Raw genomic sequence first — 22,577 nt, forward strand, 5'->3', positions numbered from 1 at the left:
CCGTATATTTTACCGAATAATTTAGATACATTTTTCACTTCTATTCTGATTAGCTGAACGTTTCTAATGAGAACAACTTTTCTCTACTGTTGAATTCTAGCACACTCCTGTTATATCAGACACACTTCTGATACGATCAAATTTTCCTTTTCTGTTTCTGATAGTGGGACACTCTTCTCACTTTTACTTTGTCATGTCGGGACATACCTTCCGATCGCCTAGTTTTAGTAAGACTCGACTTCTGTACAAGTTAGGTACAAATTGTCATAATTATTGCCTTTGAGTTATAGAACTTCTAATAATGACCAGTAATTTTATTAGGATTACCTTTTCCTACTAGCCTACGAGTTGTATTTACCGTCGACAGAGAATAGATTGGTATATTTGTTATTTATCTGATAAAGATTTGTCGATAAAAACCGATTATTACTCAGCTTTAATGCGAGGAAATGTTCACTCAAAGAGACAAAGAAACGGAATATACTAGCAACCCTTCAGCAGCCAGTAAGTGATACTTTCCTGAACAACTATAATCACTATTTGAATACTATCATTGTAATATTCTTATTTTCTCTTTGGTCTTTAATATCCTATTACTTGGCCCTTGCGCTGAAGTTCTTTCCACTGAGTAATTAATAATATATTATAAGTATATATATTGTAAGTAATAGGATTAATAGGTTCAGCAGTTTGTTATCTGGGTAGTACTTCTTCTTTATTGTATCACCTATGTGTCTAGCAACTAACACATATAAATATTAATAACACCATCAGTGTCAACATTATAAGTTATATTATGGTTGTAGAATGTAGATTGTAGGTATATAACCGCACCGATGCTAACTCTAAAATTAGCCCTTATAGCTGTTATCCCAACCCTCAACACTACAATTTTTGTTTTATTTACAACGCTCAGGGCCTCAGCCTGTCACTCCGCCATATCTTCAATGCAACTGAGCGTGCTAAATCACTCTACAGTCGATCTTCGAGATTTTTCTAAAAGCCCCCCCCCCCCCCCGACAATTGAAACCAACCTGAATCGCGATGTATTTTCGAACGCTGCTTCCGAATCACCCCCCCCCCCCCATGACATAGGGTGAAAATGCTCCCCTGGCGAGATATCGGCGAAAAACTGTCTTTAATCTTGATTACGTGATAATTACGAAAGTTGGTATAATTTCTCCTTAGGGTTAGAGTTTCAGTATATGCTTCAATTAGGGATTGGGTTAGGGTTAGGTTTGGAATCAGATTAGAAGGTTAAGGTTTTGAATAGTCATTCAGGGCCACCCGGCCACCGTGAGAACGTGTTAAAAAAGTCACGTGACCAGTGACAGTCGAGTTTAGAGTGATTACAGATTATAAATCATCGCATCATCCTAATGCAACGCGGGTCCCGAAATAACGTAAACGACAACGTTTCATTCTAGTGACTAAACCACTTTTTCTCGCAATTCTTCAGTAATAGTGTTTTTAGCCATTATCCATTAGCCATATCATTTACCTGGGGACCTCAGGCTATCATGTTCATAAACATAGAGATTAGGCGGAATGACAGGCTGAGCGCGGCCCAGTACCATATTGCATATCTGATATCATCTGTCATGAACTTGAAAAATTGAACCTTTTACAAAAAATTACGTAAAATGAACCTAAATATACAACATAGTGGTCGAAAACTGATCGCTACTATTTTAATTTACATAAGGTTTAAGTGCATTTCAACCCACCGGCTGCAAGCTTGTTATCCCAAATCACTGAATATTCAAGCATCTATAAACAAGAACCTTTCACTTCTGCTGCGTTTAGGATCATGACTGCGCGGCTCAAACTTTCATCGAGTAATCCAGTAGGAAAAAAGATATTTTCGCGTTGGATAAATAGTAAATCTCCCAAAATCGGTCAGTTCTGCTTTAACGTTATTTTGCATCGCTTTGACACTACGAGTCTGTTTATTTAATGTTGTATTGCGAACAATGGTAATTCTACAGAACAGCCCCGACTCTATTAAGTCTAAAATGAAGTCTTACTTCAAAAGGGTGGTTTATCGGCCCGGAGGAAAGAAGATTGAAAAAAGGAAAAGGAAAAACTCTAACAAGTGTGGCTACCTCGGTAAATGTGAAAATCCATCTTAGTTTTACTTAGCATTCTTATCTTCTAACAATATTATCTATCTTGTGGTTTGTTACACTCATTTTGTGCGATTATTTCATTCCTTGTAACAGGCTGGTTTTACCATTTTGTGAGCCGATTATTTCTGAATGGTCCGGTGTTAAGTTAATAAACCACCGTGTTAAGTTAATAAACCACTAGCAGTGAACTATAATAGCCGTAAATTAAGTGGAGTTACCAAATTCAGTTGAGGTTTGAAAACCTCTATATCGCCTCTGTCGAACACTTGTCTTACTTTATTTTTGTACTCATAAGTTTGTTAAAGTGATTACAACTTTTGCTCCATTCCTGAACTCGGTGCATTTGCAGATATCGTATTGTATTCGGTATACCAACTCAGTGTCCCTCTCCTGCGATTTTCTACGGAGAGTAACTTAGCATTTTGGTATCTTTCCCACTGCAAAGTTCTCTTCGTATTTAGAGCGAGTCATTACGAAACACAAGAAGTCATTATGTAGGAGCCCGGTCAATGATCACTGTAGACTGTAAGCAAGTAAACGAAGTATTAGTAACTACTAGTAACTACTGCATAGTAACTATTAGTAACTACATAATATGTGCGTTGCATAAAATAGCGATTCACAATACGAAGAGAATGTGAGCGTACAAAGCTAAGCATTCATTACAAGGGTGTAAGAGTGTGTACACTTTGTACAGTGTTCTGCAAGCAGCTCACTGAACTGTTTAAACTTGCATTATTTTAACGTTTCAGCCTGCGGAAATTATTTTTTAGCCTACTAATACTGCTGAACATACAACTGACACGGCACAAATTCTGTTGAATAAGAGAACCATATTTAAGCGATATATCTAATCTCTAAATGCTAGTGTGCCCTTAAAAAGTATACATAGTAGGGTACGTTGATAAAGGCAAGATTCAATGTTTGGCATGGCCCCTATTTCTGACACAAGAAGTACAATCTCAGCACTAAATCTCTAACACACATGTGTTTCAGGTGATGACGAGAGAGCCCAGTTAACACGCACCTTCTCGCCCCCAACACCGCGGTCTCGCCTCTTTCCCCTGATCATCTCCCACCAGAGCGAGGAGACCCTTCACCACATCAACAGTGATAATATCGGCAGTGCAGGAAGTATTGGGAGTGCAGCAAGTAGTCATAGTTCAGGGTTTAACGAGAGTATGTTGGACACGTTGGACAACTCTCTTCTCAGTGCTCCTGGCTTCAATCTAGACTCCCCTCTTGGTAGTGAGGTAAGATCTGAACTGTCTGTCTATTTGTCTGTTTATTTGTTTGTTTGTTGGTTTGTTTGTCTCTGTTAAAGTATTATTGTTCCCTTATCGTCCATGTTACTGGCACTCTTCCAAGTTCCTCTATAATCTATACATAATATAATCTATATATGATATAACGTAACAGTTTCTATGAAAATATGTTTGTTTCTCTACCATTCGTCCAAGACATCAGATAAAATACCGCGTCAGTTTGTTTCCATGCAATTTCTTACGCCAAGACCTTCCTAAGAAAGCCAATATTGGCCAATTAAACGATAAGAACGTTTAAGTCCGCCTTGCTGGCTACTGAAAGTTAGCTCATATATTAGTTCAAATAAGTAATAACCCGTTAACAAATATTTGATAACATCGCTCAATTAGTGTAATAACTAGCCTATATTAGTGTTATCAGCTATTTGTATGAGCTGCTGTGTTGTTAAGGTAAGTTTGATTACGTGCTGTTTACTCCAGCTGTTATAGCTGAAATATTCACATAATCAGTATATTGTGTGTTATCAGTAGTCTTTGACTAAATAGTAATTACACTCCCTCTACTGTGATAGCCCAGTAGTACGTACTAGGTTATCCTTTGTTAAGCAATGCGCAGTGGTCAGTTTACTTACTCACTAATCTGCCCCACTATATTGTACTCAGTAATCTGTCCCACTGTATTGTACTCAGTAATCTGCCCCACTGTATTGTACTCAGTAATCTGCCCCACAATATTGTACTCAGTAATCTGCCCCACAATATTGTACTCAGTAATCTGTCCCACTGTATTGTACTCAGTAATCTGCCCCACTGTATTGTACTCAGTAATCTGCCCCACTGTATTGTACTCAGTAATCTGCCCCACAATATTGTACTCAGTAATCTGCCCTACTATATTGTACTCAGTAATCTGCCCCACAATATTGTACTCAGTAATCTGCCCTACTATATTGTACTCAGTATTCTGCCCCACAATATTGTACTCACTAATCTGCCCTACTATATTGTACTCAGAAATCTGCCCCACAATATTGCCCCACAATATTGTGCCCTGCTCAGTACTGACCCAGGGGTTTCCTGGTAGCTGACAATAACGATATAATGGTGTTATAATGACCCCCCCTCCTGGTATAATGGGTACTACTGTAAAGCAGCTACTATTATACCTGACAGCTTGCTTCTCAGCGCACTTAGTGGGCCTTGTCTTACATTCCCACTGTTAGCTTTGTGTTGTGTTATAACCTTATCCGGGTATAATTCTTTTTAAATATTTGTGCAATTTGTTCGTTCCTGTAGTAAAAAGTATGAAGTGTTGAGGAATTAGGGCGTCATAAGATTAGGTTTAGAGGTCTTATCATTGTGTTAGGATATCTTGTGATTGTGTTTTTAAGACTCACTTCTAAGTCTGTTCTATTTTACTTCGGTTGATATTTGTTCAATACTTTTCTTTGTTCGTGTTTTTCTATCAGCCCTTAAAATAAACTCTATATTTTAACTATTTTATCCAGTGCATTATATAGTCTTCAGTATTCAGTCCTTTCATTTCCCTTCTAGTTGGCGTCGTTGTACCCACCAATAACATTGTGTGCGTATTTGAACTTCATTAGACTGCACATTTTGTTTATAAAATGTAATAATTTAGATATATGTAATGTGAACCTACTAGAGTATAAGTGTGTAACTCATCCCACCTCTCAGTACAATCTGAACCAGATGAGAGATGAGGAAGGAGTTAAGATATCCTCATCTAACTGCGTATTTGAGGGGTTCGGGGGTCCTGACAGCGTCGAAACTATGTGAGTATTACAATATCCGGCTTACATTAGATAAATTCTTTAATTTAGACTGTTCGGAATATCCTATTTGCAGTTATGTTATTTGCAGTTGCAGAAATAATTATACATGAATGAAAAGTATCCGACATTAAACGGAAGATTGGATGTCACTTGCACTCGTGAGCTGACGATTAAAACATTTCAGGGATTGGAAAGATTTGAACCAGCTGACCAAGTCCCTGACACACAAAAACAAAGTCCTGACTCAGGAACGTCGCGAACTGGAGATGCAGGTTATTACTATTTAGTGACTTTTTCTTTTGTTCAACCTACAGATTACAGCAGAATGTTCATTTTAGACCCCCCTCAACCCGTTAAACATGGCTATTGTGTAGAAATTACACTAAGCTTTGCCAAATGCCTCCCCCATAGCCCCTAGGGCAGGCCTAGTTATACGTGAATATACAATGTGAACGATCCGTTAGTCTGTGTAATGCGACTAATGCGGCTACAAGCATCTCCCGCCCTTAGTTTAAATTTACCGCGTATTGTTGTACCTCACATAAAAGCGGGCCGGGCAAACCTCTCACAATGGAATCTCAATATTACACTGGTATGTTTAGTGTGTACACATACCAGTCGGTACTGGTGGTGTGTACACTGGTATACTGGCTACCAGTACCAACCTACATTCTGTGTCTTCTAGGCTCCTGGAAAACGGGGTACTAGATTGGGACACAGTGGGGTCAGCGTGACAGTGTATATTTCCTTATCTTACACTGACGTAAGACACGTGATAATCTCCTAATTGATATAAACATTATTGAACCAATACGGTGCTGGTCGTGGTCCTAATTAAATTAACACATGTAATCACTTAATCCGGGATCCTGTACAGTAGAAGGGGTCACAGTTTAAAATTACCGCTTTTTTCCTTGATTTGATTTGATACATCCATTTTGGCTGAATATTTGAGATTTTTTAGACGTGAGAAAAATATGCGCTAGTCACTAGTTACATTCACTGCCAAATTGTAAGGTTTAATGCAGGATCGCTAGCTGAATGGGTATCTACAAAGAAATATGCATTATCATAAAGCGATTAAATCACCTTTGTTATAAGTACAGTAACTTTGAAGTCTATTTTAGGAACGTGCACGTGCCCCACCCTACTTGGTACGTGTCCAACCAAACCTGGCACGTGACCAACCCTGTCTGGAATTAGTGTGCGTGGTCGTCCTGCCGAATACTTGTCCACTGTCGTGAGATTGCAATTATTCCAAATATTTGGCACCAATTATTGGCTGGTTTGTCCGGATCACCCATTAGATACTGTGATTATACACTGTGCTGTAAGCTGGATCCGATCGGAATGTTGCAGAATATCTCAATTCTGAAGATTACATTTCGCAATTCAACCGTCATTGTGACTGATGAATAAATAAATTGAACCATTCTTATTTCTTTAAGGGGGCAGGGGGGGGTCTTCATGGAAATTTTCTCAAAATCGACTTTTTAGTTGTTTCTGATAGAGGGGAGTAATATCTATCAGATGCTTTTGATCTCGTGGAAAAATATCGTTCCTAGCCGAAATTATTGCTGGTCAAAGGTCAGCGCGTGTGAGTAATTGTATTGCGCGAGCGATTTTTGATCGCGTGCCCTGAAAATCGAGTCTAAAAATCTATCTTCTCCTACATTTTTTGAGCAATCACCCTGAAACTTTCAGGATATGTTCTAAGGATCATTTAGAAGAGATGAGCCGGGCAGAATTTTGAGATAGGCCTTTAAAAAATTTTTATTCGATTTTGAAAATCGTGGACCTCGAAAAATCATCAAAAAACGAGGTCCACGATTTTCAAAATCGAATAAAAAAATGTAAAAGGCCCATCTCAAAATTCTGCCCGGCTCATCTCTTCTAAATGATCCCTAGAACATATCCTGAAAGTTTCAGGGTGATTGCTCAAAAAATGTAGGAGAAGATAGATTTTTAGACTCGATTTTCAGGGCACGCGATCAAAAATCGCTCGCGCAATACAATTACACACACGCGCTGACCTTTGACCAGCAATAATTTCGGCTAGGAACGATATTTTTCCACGAGATTAACAGCATCTGATAGATATTACTCCCCTCTATCAGAAACAACTAAAAAGTCGATTTTGAGAAAATTTCCATGAAGACCCCCCCCTGCCCCCTTAAGGCTGGTAGTAATAAATACCCTTATGATTCATCATTTAAATCTTTCATCTTTCTAATTCGTGAATATGCCATACAACCACTGACAAAAGTAAAACTGGCAGTGATATTAACTTAGTTAAAGTTATCCCAAAATGTTTACATTACTTAATAATATAAAGATAATTGGACATTGAGCGTGTTTTTGTATCTGTGTTGCCAGCTGGCCTCCGCAAGGTAGCCTGAGAGAGATTCTACACAGAGTTTACACGGAAATGTGACAAGGCGATGATAGGTTCCTAATTCTGCAGCTGCACAAGAATGCTCTGTTAAGAGCACGTGGGCACCTCTTAAGAGCACGTGACCACTAGCCACCCAATCAGTGTCTCCTATTCTGCTTTTTTAGGGTTTCTATTCGTCTGATTGGTTCTTTTTAAAGCAGCTAAAAATGTAGTAATTGTAAATTATTAGAGCGCTGACGTCAGAGTTCCTTATCCAATACATTACTGGTATAAGGGGACACTTTTAAAACTGCTCAACTTAACACTGTGTAAAAGGTTAACATTGCTCCTGTCAGCTGTACAGCTCACTGCATTACAGTGACACAGCATTACAGTGATACATCATTACAGTGACACAGCATTACAGTGATACATCATTACAGTGACACAGCATTACAGTGATACAGCATTACAGTGACACAGCATTACAGTGATACAGCATTACAGTGATACATCATTACAGTGACACAGCATTACAGTGACACAGCATTACAGTGACACAGCATAACAGTGACACAGCAGTCACAGACTCTTCCCTCAAACTTGAGGAAGTTCTATAAATTTGCAGAGCTATGTTATAAACATGACAGTAATGAAAATAATGTCATTTTATTATTGATTATGACAATTCTGGATGCCAGGAGTATTAAAGTATTGAGCAAGATCTTGCTCAATAAGTTTAATAACATTTTCCTGTCAGATTTTGTCTTATCATGGCGATATTCAGTTATGTAGTTCCGTTCAAAGTGAGTATTTAATAAAGCCTCTACAAAACTGACACATTATATCTACCTGTATTAGGTGCACTTATCACACATACCTCCTGAAACACACGTGATCTCTCACACCAACTAGTAGTATAGTAGTAGTAGTGGAGATAGTTATTATTGAAATGTGAATCTGAAGAAAGAGCTGTTTAAAAATCCGCACACTCCTGCCTCTGTGAAAATGTAGAGTTTTAACTGACGGCCTGTACAAATCCTAATAAGAAGAGTAGGTGTGACTACTAGTAGTATATTCTATATATATATATATACTAGTAGTAGTGTGACTTTACCAGGAATAGAATGTTCGAATGTAGGGAGAATATGTATGTTAACAATTATAGTGGCTTCTTGTTCTCTTAGAATCCGTACCCATTAAAAACTGTTGGGTTGCTTTTAGATGATTAACCCTTTATCTTGTCTCCGTAGTTTTCAAGTGTCTCCTTATCTGAAGTATTTCTCGTTAAATAAATAGTTTGTTATGCGTGTAGTGTACGTCTGTAGCACATTAACAATTAGAATATGATAAAACTCTTTTCCACCCTTGCTGTCTTGTTGACAAGCCTCGTGTAACCAGCCCACCTGATAACGCGCTCTCGTCTCTGATTGGCGTATTAGTGGAATACTGCTCTCTGATTGGTTGGCAGTGTACTAACACACACTGTGTAGTGCCAGCCATATTGAAGAGGTATCGCTAATAAGGCTTCCTTGGTTGTGGTTATTACACACTACTCTCCTGGCTTTGTTGCAGAGTGGAACTGCTGCTAGGAAATGATTGCCCTGATTTAGGTATTTTGCTTTGCTTGCTCCTTACTTTGTACGCCTGATTGTTGTGGATTTTAGTGCAGGAATCTAAGGAATGTGCTCAAGCCCCGGGGTTGAGAGAGTTGGAGCTGGTTTTGAGAGGAACGTCTCTTGCTTAAACTCTGTCATCCATAGGGTACGATACTGTCATAGAGAAAGAGGAGAGAAATATATAGAGATGTATAGAAAAGTAGAGAGATATATATAGAGAGAGAGATATAGAGATATAGAGATATAGAGATATAGAGATATAGAGAGATATATAGAGAGCACTATAACTTAAGTGTCACGTGGAAATGTTCTGTATAACTTTTTATCTTTCTGCCGAATCCATTAAGAGTGATAATACTGTTATACAGCTGTTTTACTTTCAACAACTTGTTAAAAGTCTCGCACAATATAGCCATGAGAACTAAATGGTTTTATTTACAATATCAGTAACAATAAAACAGGTCGTAATTTATTTATTATTGTTAAAACCTGTTACTTACTTAAAGTGTTACTACTATTTCTTAACGTGTTTCTCTTTCAGTTGGCTCACCAAGAAGACATCCTGGATAAGATGGAGCTGGAGATAGGTCTCATTAAAAGGGAAAAGAAAGAGTGAGTCAGAGAATATTTAGCATTTTTCCATCCACCCTTTTGTAAAAAAGAAAATATTTAGCATTTTAAAATATTATAAAAATGATATAATCTTGTCAATCTATCCATTACACCACATATTTACTCAAGCTACAGTATCCAACCTTGCTTGTAGTGGCTCCAACCTTGCTTGTAGTGGCTCCAACCTTGCTTGTAGTGGCTCCAACCTTGCTTGTAGTGGATCTAGCCTTGCTTGTAGTGTGTATTGGCTCCATTTTCAAAAACACATAACAACAGAGCAAATTGAATGAGATTCTTCGCCGAGATTGCATGTAATGCTTGACATTCTCTAATAGCAGTATAATGCTGAGAAATGCTGAAAAGTGCACTGTTACAAACGACACTTCTTGCTTATTAAATGTACTTAAACAAGCATCGGACTGTGTATAATTTATTATACAATACGACATGTGCAGAAAGAAGCTTAACCTTGTTGCCTGCACAGAGCAATTCTGTTATGCCATCAGCAGTTAAGTTATCTGCGGTGCAGTTATGCCATCTGCAGTTAAGTTATCTGCAGTACAGTTACACTATAATCACAGTACAACACAATATATCTGTTATACAGGGTGGGCCGTGGTTACCAATACACACACAGTCCCGTCGAAAGCTTTGTCGATATTTTAGGTTTAAAAATTCCCAAATTTTTTGAAACGAGCGTTAGTTTTAGTTAGTTTGCTCTAGTGGTACGAAAACATACCGCATGAAAAACTATTGCTCATAACTGTCGAGAATTCGAGGCCTCGGTCTTTAGAAATATAGATATTAAACGCTCATCTTATTGGTAAAACTGGCTTCAAAAGAAATAGTGATTAAAGTTGTGCAATAAGCTCTGACTGGCACATAGACCATCATCTGAACATGTGCTAGTTAATATGTTCAGTTCAACCCTGCACTGGCGGCGAGGAAATTACTTAACTTACAAATACGAAACATTTACTTACTAACTTTGAATATGATTCGGTATAAAATACCAGACAACTAACGGTTTATGTGAAGATTTAAGGTTGCAGACTTGATTTACTTCCGCAGTTTAGTATTTAATCTTTGTACCGGAGTATTCGCTAACCTTGGAGGTAATTCTGCTTAAGTTGTAGTATTTGGTATCCGAATATTGGTACTGGCACTTCACCAGAGTTCATTATACTCACGTCACTACGCCCACTTACCCATCCCACTTACCCATCCCACTTACCCATCCCACTTACCTGCGTGCTAATAGAAATATTAAACAACACACGACGTGACTAACACATTACCCCGCAGTATTGAGAGGCTGAGAAAGGACGAGGGAGGGAGGATGAGGTCTGAGAATAAGGAGCTGGAATATTCACTAGACAAACTCAGACAACAGAGAATAGAGGCAGAGAACAAACTCGAACTCATGGTACGTGTATTGTATTAAGAGGGAGGGGGGGGGGGGGCGGAGGCAAGGGGGCCGGGGGTTCAATACGAGGGGGGGGGTTTCTATATATGACTAGAGAGATTCTCCCGTGATCCCGGAGGTAGTTTAGTTTTCTTATGACGTTAAAGACTTTGTAGTTATATAATATATATCACTAACTCTTTTTATAACTCTCGTACCTGTCATAGTTAAATACTTAACTTGAAATTGCTAGAGACTTCGTCAAATTAAATAGTTGCAGAAAGTTAAAGTATTTAGTAATTCTCAGACGACTCTCGACAGTCGTCACATTTGACAGATAACCGCTCAAAACCTTGCTAAAAATGCTATTATTAGCAACTTGAACTAACTTATATTGAAGGTACTATTAGTAATAATGATGGATTAAGACATACCAACTGCATATCGTGTGGAGAGCCTCTAGTAATTCTGCAAGAATTATGTAGCAATTAGGGGCAGTCGGTATTTTGAGGAAAACCAGTCGAGCAGAATGATTTATTAATTGGATTTATAAAATATTACCTGATTTCTCTCAAACGGGAAAATGCAGTGTATTAGTCTGCTTTTGGAGGGGTCACATTATCACAGCTGGGCATCACTAAAGTGGATCAGTAAATGCTAAACGAAAGCCGAATTTGGAAAAACCCATTACACATTATGTAAGTGTGAGAAAATTTCAACTTTCTTTAGATTTGGCAGATTTAATTATGATGGATATCTCCAGACCCCGCCAATTTGGTCCGCCGTAATTACGTCACTAACGGTAGTTAAGAGAAGCTGTTTTTATAATGCGCTAATCAAAAGTTACCTGTACAGTCCTCTCTCTCCCGGGTCATTGCCGCCACATTTGCACTGTCTGATATCACCTGACCCACACCAGCAGCCAATAGCAGCTCTCTATTTGTACCAGCAGCCAATAGCAGCTCCGTATTTTTACCACGTGAACTAAAGCAGCCAATAGCTGCAGAGTATCCGCTACCTGGTCATGGTGTAGCAGCAGGAAAGCCCGATTAATTATACACTGTTATATCTGATAGCTGTGAAGGAAGCAGGCTTGTGTTGAGCAGATATCTGACTGTCTGTCCAGACCTACCTGTCTGTAATTACTAATTAGCTAGATGTTTCCAGTATCTTCGTGGTGGGAATATCCGGTAATCTCTTGCAGTGGTGCAGAATGAAGAAGTCAGTCATAAAAGTAATATAATTATGTTGACCTGTATCTGGTGCTAATGTTGATCTGTATCTGGTGCTAATGTTGACCTGTATCTGGTGCTAATGTTGACCTGTATTCTAGTGCTAATGTTGACCTGTATCTGGTGCTAATGTTGAACTGTATCTGGTGCTAATGTTGACCTGTATCTGGTGCTAATGTTGACCTGTATCTGGTGCTAATGTTGAACTGTATCTGGTGCTAATGTTGACCTGTATCTGGTGCTAATGTTGAACTGTATCTGGTGCTAATGTTGAACTGTATCTGGTGCTAATGTTGAACTGTATCTGGTGCTAATGTTGACCTGTATCTGGTGCTAATGTTGACCTGTATCTGGTGCTAATGTTGACCTGTATCTGGTGCTAATGTTGAACTGTATCTGGTGCTAATGTTGACCTGTATCTGGTGCTAATGTTGACCTGTATCTGGTGCTAATGTTGACCTGTATCTGGTGCTAATGTTGACCTGTATCTGGCGCTAATGTTGAACTGTATCTGGCGCTAATGTTGACATGTATCTGGCGCTAATGTTGACCTGTATCTGGTGCTAATGTTGACCTGTATTCTAGTGCTAATATTGACATGTATCTGGTGCTAATGTTGACCTGTATTCTAGTGCTAATGGTGGTATATATTGCAACTCTCTGATAAGTATGATGTAGTGAGAGAGTTAGTCTTGATAATGGTTACACAGAGCTCTCATTCTTCAAGTACATAATCGTTCTAGCGAACAACACAATACATGTTTGGGTACAGTGTACAGTGTATACAGTGGTACGTTAAGGGCACATACTGTACAGTGTAACAGTGTTGTTATCGTGTAGAGTTGAGTAAGACCTTTACACTGTACTGTACAAGAAGGAACGCAATCTGAAATTCTGCATTTTCCTCTAAATTACATTTCTCCTTTTACATTCTGGGAGGTTTTTGAATTAGGTGTGAAGACGTCCACACCACAAATTCTAACATTAGTTCCTGACACTTGTAATCAGTACTGCTGTTATTATACTATCCAGAAAGTATTGTGCATCTTCATTAGTCGACATGATGGAAATTCATAAAGAGGTTTCAATGGTGAAATAAATAAATTCATACTAATTAAAATTAATTAAATCTGAATAGTATGAATAGTAGTAGAAGAATAGTTCTCATATATATAACATAGAGCTACATACCTGGTACTATGACAAGACATAGCTTGAAACTGGCTGGAGGGGGGCCGGGGGAAGGGGGGGGGGGGGGGGGGGGAGGGGTTCGTAGTCCCCAGCATAGCAAACCTGTGTTTCATTTGTTAATGTTCAAGGAAGTCGTATAAAACTACTAACTGGTTGCAAATTGTTAAGGAAAACTGACAGTTTCAGGTGAATAAAACAGTAGCTCTGATATGAGTGTTTACTGTTTTAAATTAACCCATCAAAATTGACGTACTGCACATTGTACCACAATCCCTGCAATATCCTTCGTCATTTGATACAGATTTTAGCGACAGTTTAATTAAAATCATGATTAAAGGACAAAGAATGCCCACTTTAATACTACTACTACTACACCTATAACACTGTCAAAGTTAAATGATCTGCAACTTTCAGGAGCGAGAAAGGGAATCCAACAAAATGCAACTCGAGGAAGTCAGATTACAGGTGAGCAACTTCTACAAAATAATCTATATATATCACATTTTATAAACTCCACAATTCACATGTACAATGTACATACCAAATGTACATAGTACATACCAAATGTACATTGTACATACCAAATGTACATTGTACATGCCTAGTACAACTTATACCCCAGTCTCGAAAGCTAGTAATTACAATGTAATAACACTTAAATTAATAGCTTGATAGTTAAATAACGTGTTTCTCAGCTACAACAAGCTATAGACGAGCACGTGATACAGAAAGAGAATAACAACGAACTCATCAGACAGTTGGAGAACAAAGAGGTTATTATTTATTTTGTAGTTTTTTTGTTTTATTTTTTACTATTCATTTATTTAATTATTTTTTGTTTAATTATTTATCTATTTATTTTGTAGTTTTATTTACTTTTTCTTATTTTAATTATTTTATTTATTTTATTCTGGAAACCAGTTAATTATTTTAACTCTTTTTCTTAATGAACTTCATGACGTCGCGACCCAAGGAATATAACGGCTGGCTTCTGCTTTTGACACCGTAATCACCAGTACCATCTGCACCAGTTACCAACTGCACCGCTCTCACTAACCAGAAATGATTTATGTAATGATCCTCATAAATCCACGTGATAATGCGCCGGAATGTTCTGGAAGAAACCACCCAAACCTAACGTTTAGTACTCTATTACAACTCCTCGTCTACTGAAATAATGTTATATAACTTTGCAAAGTTTACACTACGTAATCCGGGGATGTATGCACCAAAATGCGAGTTTAAGGATGATTTGTTAGCAACTGTTCCTCTAATTTGTCTCCTGTGTAGTAAAGTGTATAATGGTAGTATAACGTTACCTCTAACCCCCGTCTTGTGAAGATACACTAATCTTCTAACGTATCAAATATCTGTCTCTATGTTTTAACGATAATATCGTGTTTATAATATTAGGAATATTACGTTTTAATTAGGTACACCTTATGAGATATTAAATATGTGCTGGCTAAAGTGGTCGTGAGCTGTGTAGTTATCTAGATCTTTAGTAGTACTAATACGTAGCAGCTGTTTTTACCACATGTTCAACACCTGTTTTTTATAATTTAGTGGCTCCTCAATATTTACTTAATTTTGAATTCATTCTCTAACGTGAAATTCTATATTATCGTGGTCCGATAGTTTCATTGCGTCTTAATATGATATCGCAGACTGTATTTAACAAATCCAGTTGAATTCTTGGCACTTTTGGTCGTTATTTTCAAGACACGACGATCTTTTCTTTTAGAATCTTCTTAAAGATTTAATATAAATTCTCCCAATTTAATATTAAACATCTCCTAAATGTTTCAAATACCCCCTTGCTATCTCCCCTGTTTAACTTAACTATGTTACCAAGCTGAGCACACCCTGAACACTGAAGTAAGATGGTGAACTCTAGTGACACAGAGCTTGGCATAAGTTCTACAACAGAGCGGTACTTGTGGGCTGGTCTGAACCTCTTCATCCTCATATCCTCCTTATTTGGAGATACTACGATCCTGATATCTTCCTGCAAATACCATGCAATCAGACTACACCGCATCACTCTAGCTATCATTCAACATCTAGCTGTTATAGACCTCATTCTATCAGTCAACAGAGTCTTCCCCATCACTGTCTCCTTGGTAACCAACAGGTGGATATTTGGAGACCTCCTCTGCACGTGTCAGCAGTATGTTGATAAGATGTGTTACAGGACTATATTCTCCCTGACCTGCGCACTTACCACCACCAAGTTCCTCACTATTAAATACCCGCTGAGATGTGGAGTTTGGTCCACCAGGGAGGCTCACAAACTGTGTTGGTTTGTGGAGATGGTATCTCTCTGTTTTGTGTTCCCCTTCCTGGTCCTCTACTATCAAGCTGGGAAACCTGCCCTCTCTTTCAGTTTCCTCACTTACAATTGCAATATTGAGGCTGAGTTCCTGTCCTCACAGCTGCCTGCACGGAGGTTATTACACATCCTGTTGGACACGGTACTACCTGTTTGTATCTACGTGATTCCCGCAGTGAGCTCAGGTATGATGCTGTATGAAGCTAGAAGAGTAGCTCACTCTCACAGACAGCATCTGCGATGGGAAGGTGTGGTGACTGTTCTACTCACCTGTGCTATGTTCTACATATCCTTCATTCCACACAATCTAACTACAGTCATTACCAGCAGGAACTATTACAAGGCAGCTGAGTTCCTCCTCAACCTCAATGTCATGGCTAACTTCTACATTTACACTCTCACTGTGACAAGTTTTAGGAGCTTCCTCAGGTCCTGGTGTAGGTCCTGGCTAGGATGGTGCACGTGTGGTGTGGGTGTCAGACGTGCAACTCATCTAGAACTCACGCGCCTCCGATTAGTTCACTAAACTTGTTTATTTACCTAACTAGTTTAGTTCGCTTATCTCTCTGTTGCCTTAATTCACTGAATATACATTAATGTATTATTTTGATTTGCGGAATTTTTTGATGTGATATTTGAATATTTGTGGTATAAGATTATCTTGTTTTTAAATATTGTTTAAACTTTGCAGTTCCGTCTTTTTATGTCGGATGCCTAGCCAGTATATGACTAGCTGGTAAAACAATGGTGTCAAATTAATGGATTGTTTGATCATCTGAACATAGAGATCATCTGAACATAGAGATCCTTAGGATACATTCTTTGACGGTTAGAGAGGGGTAGGGAGGGGTAAAGATTGGCAGAGAGGGTATAAGGAGGGAGTAAGAAGGGGCAGGAATTGAAACTTATTTACCACGCTAAACCGATCACATTTTCAGAGACAGTTGAGTTCGTTAGCAATCGACTACAAACTAGACGCTGACCTTAACCTGGCAAGTTTTATGAACCTCCTTATTTCACGCGACCTCTACAAACCTCATCTTAACCTCAATAAACCTCATCTTAACCTCAGTAAACCTCATCTTAACCTCAATAAACCTCATCTTAACATGGACCCACTGTCACAACATCACTCACTCAGGGTTCCCATCAAGGTTACAGCACAGTTAAAGCAATGTACACAGTTAGTGCTCACGTTATCATCTCCAGGAATTTGTGTGTTAAATTTTAAAACAAGTGTCAAATTTCCTAATCAAATCTGCTCTGGAATGTTACTCGATTTTTGTACTAAAAACACAAAACTTATTATATTACTGTAACCACTTTAAGTTAACAGTGTATGTTTTAGTTAACAGTGTATGTTTCAGGCTACACAAGTCAAGATAGACGAACTAAACAGAGAACTACTAGAAATGAAGCTACACGCGGACCGACTGAAGAGTGACAAAGAACTACTAGCTGCTAATCTTACTAAAGTCACTTGTGAACTGTCTAGGTTAGTGCACCCGATTCTACTCGTTTCTAAAGACCGATTGTAACATTATTAAAACCTTGATAATTTACTGATCCTCCACCTCCTTCCTGACTTAAAATTCCGCTGTAAATTATTGCTTTCTAATGTCAACACAATTTCTCGACCGATTTATTTGTCGCTTGGTAACATGGATTTGAGTCAGTGAATAATGGATGAAGGAAGAATATTGCTTGCATGTTTAATTAAAGAGGCTTCTAGAATCTAGATATTATAGAAATTATCCGTTTTTGAAGTTGACATTGTTGAGATTATATCCAATGAAGGCATTTAATAAGTATAAGGAAGACAACGTTTAATATAATATTGATATATTAATATTATATATATAATATATATAATATAATTTTGTTAACATATTAAACATATTTCCGCTGATAAACGTGTATTTAAAGTATTATTAATTTTCCCACGACGTTGCGATTACAGAGCAATATTATTTCGTAAAATTTTCAAGCAAGCATTAATTTGTTGTCTCCCTTCCCATAATTCCATGCTTGCAATTGCTCAGTCATTTACAAATCAGGATAATATCACTCGTCGCAACTAACGATATCACGTGTTTCCAGATCTAGTCCAGTAGTGTTCCTCTAGTTGTGTTCCTCTAGCACTCACACAGTGAACATGCCGGCTTTGAGGGGTCACAACTCTGACTTTACAGAATGGAATGTAGTTAATTTGAACAATGTACTATTTAGTTAGCGTTTAGCTATCCAAACTGCACGTGTATAATGGGAAGTATAGCTGTACAAACCACTAAAGTTATACCAGAGGCCTCTGTAAACACAGTACTATTGCTTTACACCGCCCTCTGTAGTTCCCCCAATTAGACTGAACCTTTTATACCACTTAAATATTATAAGGGTGGGTGGTCATTTTATGTTCATTAGAAAACTACTTCTGCTGCTTCCAGGTTTCGCTGCTTCAAAGAGTAACCTTTCGATATAATTCTAGGTTATAGCGCTAATTTGACTACAAATATTTGGTTAACATTACCTCTCTATTAAATGTAACTTCAGGCTAAAGCAAGGAGTGCCCCTCTCTCCTGACTCCAGCTCAAATTCCTCCATTACCTCACCAATCGTGGTAAGCATGAGATTTGATTACATTTGCCAGAACACCCTGTGACGTAATGTGATGACGTAATGTGATGAACATGACTGCAGGGCTTTATAAAGACATCAGTAAATTGTGAACATTGTGTTTATTTTAACACTTAATAAACATCCGTATGTGTGTGTTTGTGAGTGTGTATCGAGATATTGATAGCATTTATTCAAGGATGAAATATATGGCCGACAGGATCCGTCAACATGGGTATGGTATTGTGTTGCATGTAGAGTTTAGCATTCTTAAGCACTGGTGTAGCCCCTTATTACGTAAACCCCTTTGAAACATTCCGCGGCAGTGATTACCGGATTTGTGGAGGAGGTGTTGTAGCAAAATTGTGTGATTTGTGTGAAATTCTGCTACTAAGCGGCGCGCGCCGTGACTTTTTGCTGATCTTTCTCTTAATTATGTGAGCGCGCACGTGCGTTTCTATTGTGGTTTTGTAGATATTAAAGAAATCTATTTCAGAGCTATCACACCTTGCCGCCAGTATTTGAGGAGGGAGATACTATCGACGAGCTTCTCCGAAATAAGGTGCAGTGTTTTCTTTACATATTGCTCATGTTTATTAAATATCACGGTGCAATGTTACTGTACATACTGTGTTAGAGATATCAATTTGGGTGCACCTAAATAAAGAATACATATTACATAAACTAACAAATATCTTTTTGCAGACAATTGATATGTTAACAGAGATCGAAGAAAGTGGCAACATCAGCGACATAATGGACGAGCGTTGCAGATTAATTCGTAAGTTCCTCTTTATACTCCTAGATTTGGAGGACCTGTCAAAACGTTGGGAATTCTAGAATTTTTCTTAGGCTCCGCTTTATAACATAACGTTTAGTTATTTATGAGTGATGACAGTAATTGCATCTTGTGAATAATAAGGCTGAAAAACTGGTCTTCCAAAAAATGTTCAAAGAAACTCGTCTCCCACTGCTGCAATACTTGAGGCTGTCTCTCCAGGCATTACTACAGATGCAAACTCTTCCCTCTCTTCTTGTAATGGTCTGCGAGAAACCCAAGAAGTTTCATTACGCGTAATTTGTTTGCCTAGACAATAATGTTAATTAGAAGAGAGGCTTGACGCTAACGAGATAATTACTAGTTTCCTATCATGTGGCCACTGTTAACTGTATAGACAAAATGTGACAAAGAAAAGACATGTCTATTAGACATGTCTTTTCTTTGTCACATTTTGTTGTTTTCGAGGTGTTTTCTTTGGATACAAGAAATCGGATCAAATTGAATGTTTTACATATATTTCTATTTTGTTGACATGATTATTGATTATTAGTAACCCTACCTCTGACCAAGTACACAGTAAACACACTTCTCCAGAGAGAAACGAAATGTTAGAACAGGAGCTGATTGACATGAAGCAGCTTATGTACGTTGTAGCGCCCCAACACTACATTGATGATGAATACAGCAACTCACTCCAGTATACTAACCCTACAGAGATGCAGTACGAGTGTTTTAGTAACGAGTTACACAACATCTCCTCACAGGTCTGTCTGTCTGTCTGTCTGTCTGTCTGTCTGTCTGTCTGTCTGTCTGTCTCTTGGGCTGTCTGTCTCTTGGGCTGTCTGTCTGTCTGTCTCATGGGCTGTCTTATTTCTGAGTTTTTAGGGTTTTAAAATTTTATCATACCAAACTTCCGCACGGAGGGTAGATTTATCATCTTTTATTGTAATTCCGCTGAACTGACTTATACCCTCAGATGAGATTGACTCCGTCTCTGGACATGGAGGTGGATATGGAGGTGGATATGGAGGTGGACTCTGACACGCCGGACAACTCCTTACTAACCCTGACAGGCATTCCAGACATCCAGGAGCTACAGATTCCAGGCAGATCTTGCATACCAGAGGACTACAGGGTCCTACACAGTGCTCCCCAGCTATCAGAACAGTTCCTCCCCGAACATGCTACATCAGATCACGTGTCAGATCACGTGACAGAGGACGGTCTGGTTGAAGCGTGCAGCAACTCTGCGCGCAGCACACACAACTCTGCACACAGCACGCACTCCTCCGTGCACAGTGCACTCTCTTCTGATCAGGGCGGCTCCGAGTCTAGAGATCCTAGTGACGATGCTGACAGTGGCGTCCTCTGCCAATCATCGACTGGTCAGTTTACTTACATTAGATAACGAGTGTGGCTCGTGTTTTGCTTATTACACCACTTACTATGGGTCTGGGACTCTACCTAATTTTGTTGCGCCGACAAATCTCCCGCCGTAGAGTCCGGCCACCTTTTAACTGTTCTAGCTGTTTTCTCATATTGCTGTGTTCTTATCTGTATTCCATCTGACCTAGATCTTGGAGACCACAACTGTGACACCTGCACTTTGTGGAACCCAGAGAAGGAAATGCTGATCAGCAAAGTGGTAAAGTCAGAGCTGGATTTAGAACAAGTTAAATGTGAACGAGATAGGTTAGAGTACGAGCTCAACCAGCTTCAACCCCCCAGGTCCGTTAAAATAGGATTATTTTTCATTGTAATTTTTTCATTCAAACTCCAAATTGAGACAACTAAGATATTCCCCCTGTTTGGTACTGTGGTGTGATTGTTGTTAACAGTTCCTGTTTTCAGATGGCGAGGGTGGCTCCTTCATATAACAGCTTTAGTAATCGTACTAATATTCTTCCTTACCTCCTTCCCTCTCTTCTCTGATAACCAGTGTAAACACTCCAACTATCAGCCCTGGTCGGATTTCTTTAGTTTTAAGATTAGTCACCCCAGAGACAGAACCTATCAGATCGCACACTGAACCCCTGCTCATGGCAGGGAGGTGGTGCTCAATTAGGTTTTTAAAACTCTGAGCTGCCTGTAAAAGCTTCAGAATTCATTACACAGTGGATTATTGCGGAAAATGAGTGATCTGAAGCTTTTGCAATCAACCAGAATTGAAGTCTTTGTAACCGTACAAAATATCTAATTTTGAGTTTTTATTAGCTGTGTCGTAATTTATTTGATGTGAGAGTTTAAACGTTAAATTCAGATATTCGCGATGCCGCCTGTAAACCGGTTAAATTTATGTCATTTTTGCAATTTATTTCTTACTGTTGAGGTTTATTTTCATGGCATGTTTATGTATCACTTTGTATGCTACAATTTTATACTTTAATTTTTTACCATATTGAGTGAGACTAGAGAAAATTTTGATGTTTTTATTAGCAGTTAGTTGCCAAGGAAATTACAGATCTATTGAAATTTAATAGTACTTTCTATACTGTATTATTAATATTATGAATTAAGTTATTTTAATGATATTATACAATTTGTCCGGACAGCACTTTCCTGTTCAGATAATTGAATATTAAGCTATCATGGTAACGAAATCATGCTAACGATGTCAACTTGTAATCATAGTATTTTGAAGTTTCCTTGGCTTGAACGTTATTTTCTTGAATTACGTTTGCTGATAACTATTTTGTAAATTTCTTTTCAGTTGAGCAATATAATGTGCGGTATTTTAAATTATTTGTACATACATCTTGATATATATATTTGATTTTTATCCAGTCAATTTTATAACTGGTTCGATAATTCAGTTTATTAAATATTCTTGACTTTAATAAAACTAAAACTTTTATTTCAATAAGTTGTGGTAACTTCTACACTGAACTTTAACTTTCAAATGAAAACAAAACCTGAAAATACGAAAAACTATAGATGCCATATGACACGATTGAGGTGCTTGAAGTTTGATTTCGGTCGGAGGAAGCCCACAGCAGGAAGTTTAAGAAAACGAAAAGTGGTATTTTCAAAATCCTGTCCCATTTTCAAATATGAAATTTTCTGAACACAAATTTGACAGATTGGATGAACTTTTTGCCCAAAAACCAATAAGTCAGTTAATTGATGATGGTATGAAACCAAATTGAGGTACTGGGAGTCAAAATCCGGAATAAAATTGCAAAATCATATTTTCCCAATCTCTGTCCCATTTTCAGTTTTTGAAGATGA

The 22,577-nt window shown here is 38.2% G+C and overlaps 1 protein-coding gene across 3 annotated transcripts; it reads left to right on the forward strand.

Annotated features, from left to right (window-relative positions):
- The first annotated feature begins 432 nt into the window (after positions 1 to 432).
- On the forward strand, positions 433 to 22,212 carry LOC134815640 (uncharacterized). Of its 3 annotated transcripts, none has more exons than XM_063824193.1 (18): positions 433 to 504; positions 3,126 to 3,382; positions 5,093 to 5,190; positions 5,375 to 5,462; positions 9,725 to 9,795; positions 11,101 to 11,221; positions 14,038 to 14,088; positions 14,319 to 14,396; positions 16,894 to 16,947; positions 17,323 to 17,450; positions 18,506 to 18,572; positions 18,768 to 18,803; positions 19,065 to 19,130; positions 19,274 to 19,349; positions 19,944 to 20,113; positions 20,326 to 20,734; positions 20,924 to 21,077; positions 21,201 to 22,212. In XM_063824193.1, the coding sequence occupies exons 1-18, from the start codon at positions 450 to 452 to the stop codon at positions 21,376 to 21,378; spliced, it is 2,157 nt and encodes a 718-aa protein (XP_063680263.1). In that variant the 5' UTR covers positions 433 to 449; the 3' UTR covers positions 21,379 to 22,212. The 3 variants fall into 3 exon arrangements, with proteins under 3 accessions (XP_063680263.1, XP_063680260.1, XP_063680261.1); XM_063824190.1 differs by lacking the exon at positions 433 to 504 and adding an exon at positions 1,760 to 2,109; XM_063824191.1 differs by lacking the exons at positions 433 to 504; positions 18,768 to 18,803 and adding an exon at positions 1,760 to 2,109.
- The last annotated feature ends 365 nt before the right edge of the window (positions 22,213 to 22,577 follow it).

The sequence above is a fragment of the Bolinopsis microptera genome, chromosome 5 (assembly GCF_026151205.1).
Source record: "Bolinopsis microptera isolate Bmic1 chromosome 5, MBARI_Bmic_1.0, whole genome shotgun sequence".
NCBI classification, from domain to species: domain Eukaryota; kingdom Metazoa; phylum Ctenophora; class Tentaculata; order Lobata; family Bolinopsidae; genus Bolinopsis; species Bolinopsis microptera.

What these genes read in the sequence shown, in the direction of transcription:
- LOC134815640 (XM_063824190.1), top strand. Translation starts at nt 1,974, where the DNA reads ATGGTAATTCTACAGAACAGCCCCGACTCTATTAAGTCTAAAATGAAG. An exon ending in TAGACGCTGACCTTAACCTG is followed by an intron (nt 16,948 to 17,322) that starts GCAAGTTTTATG and finishes TGTATGTTTCAG; the next exon opens with GCTACACAAGTCAAGATAGA. An exon ending in AACCAGCTTCAACCCCCCAG is followed by an intron (nt 21,078 to 21,200) that starts GTCCGTTAAAAT and finishes TCCTGTTTTCAG; the next exon opens with ATGGCGAGGGTGGCTCCTTC.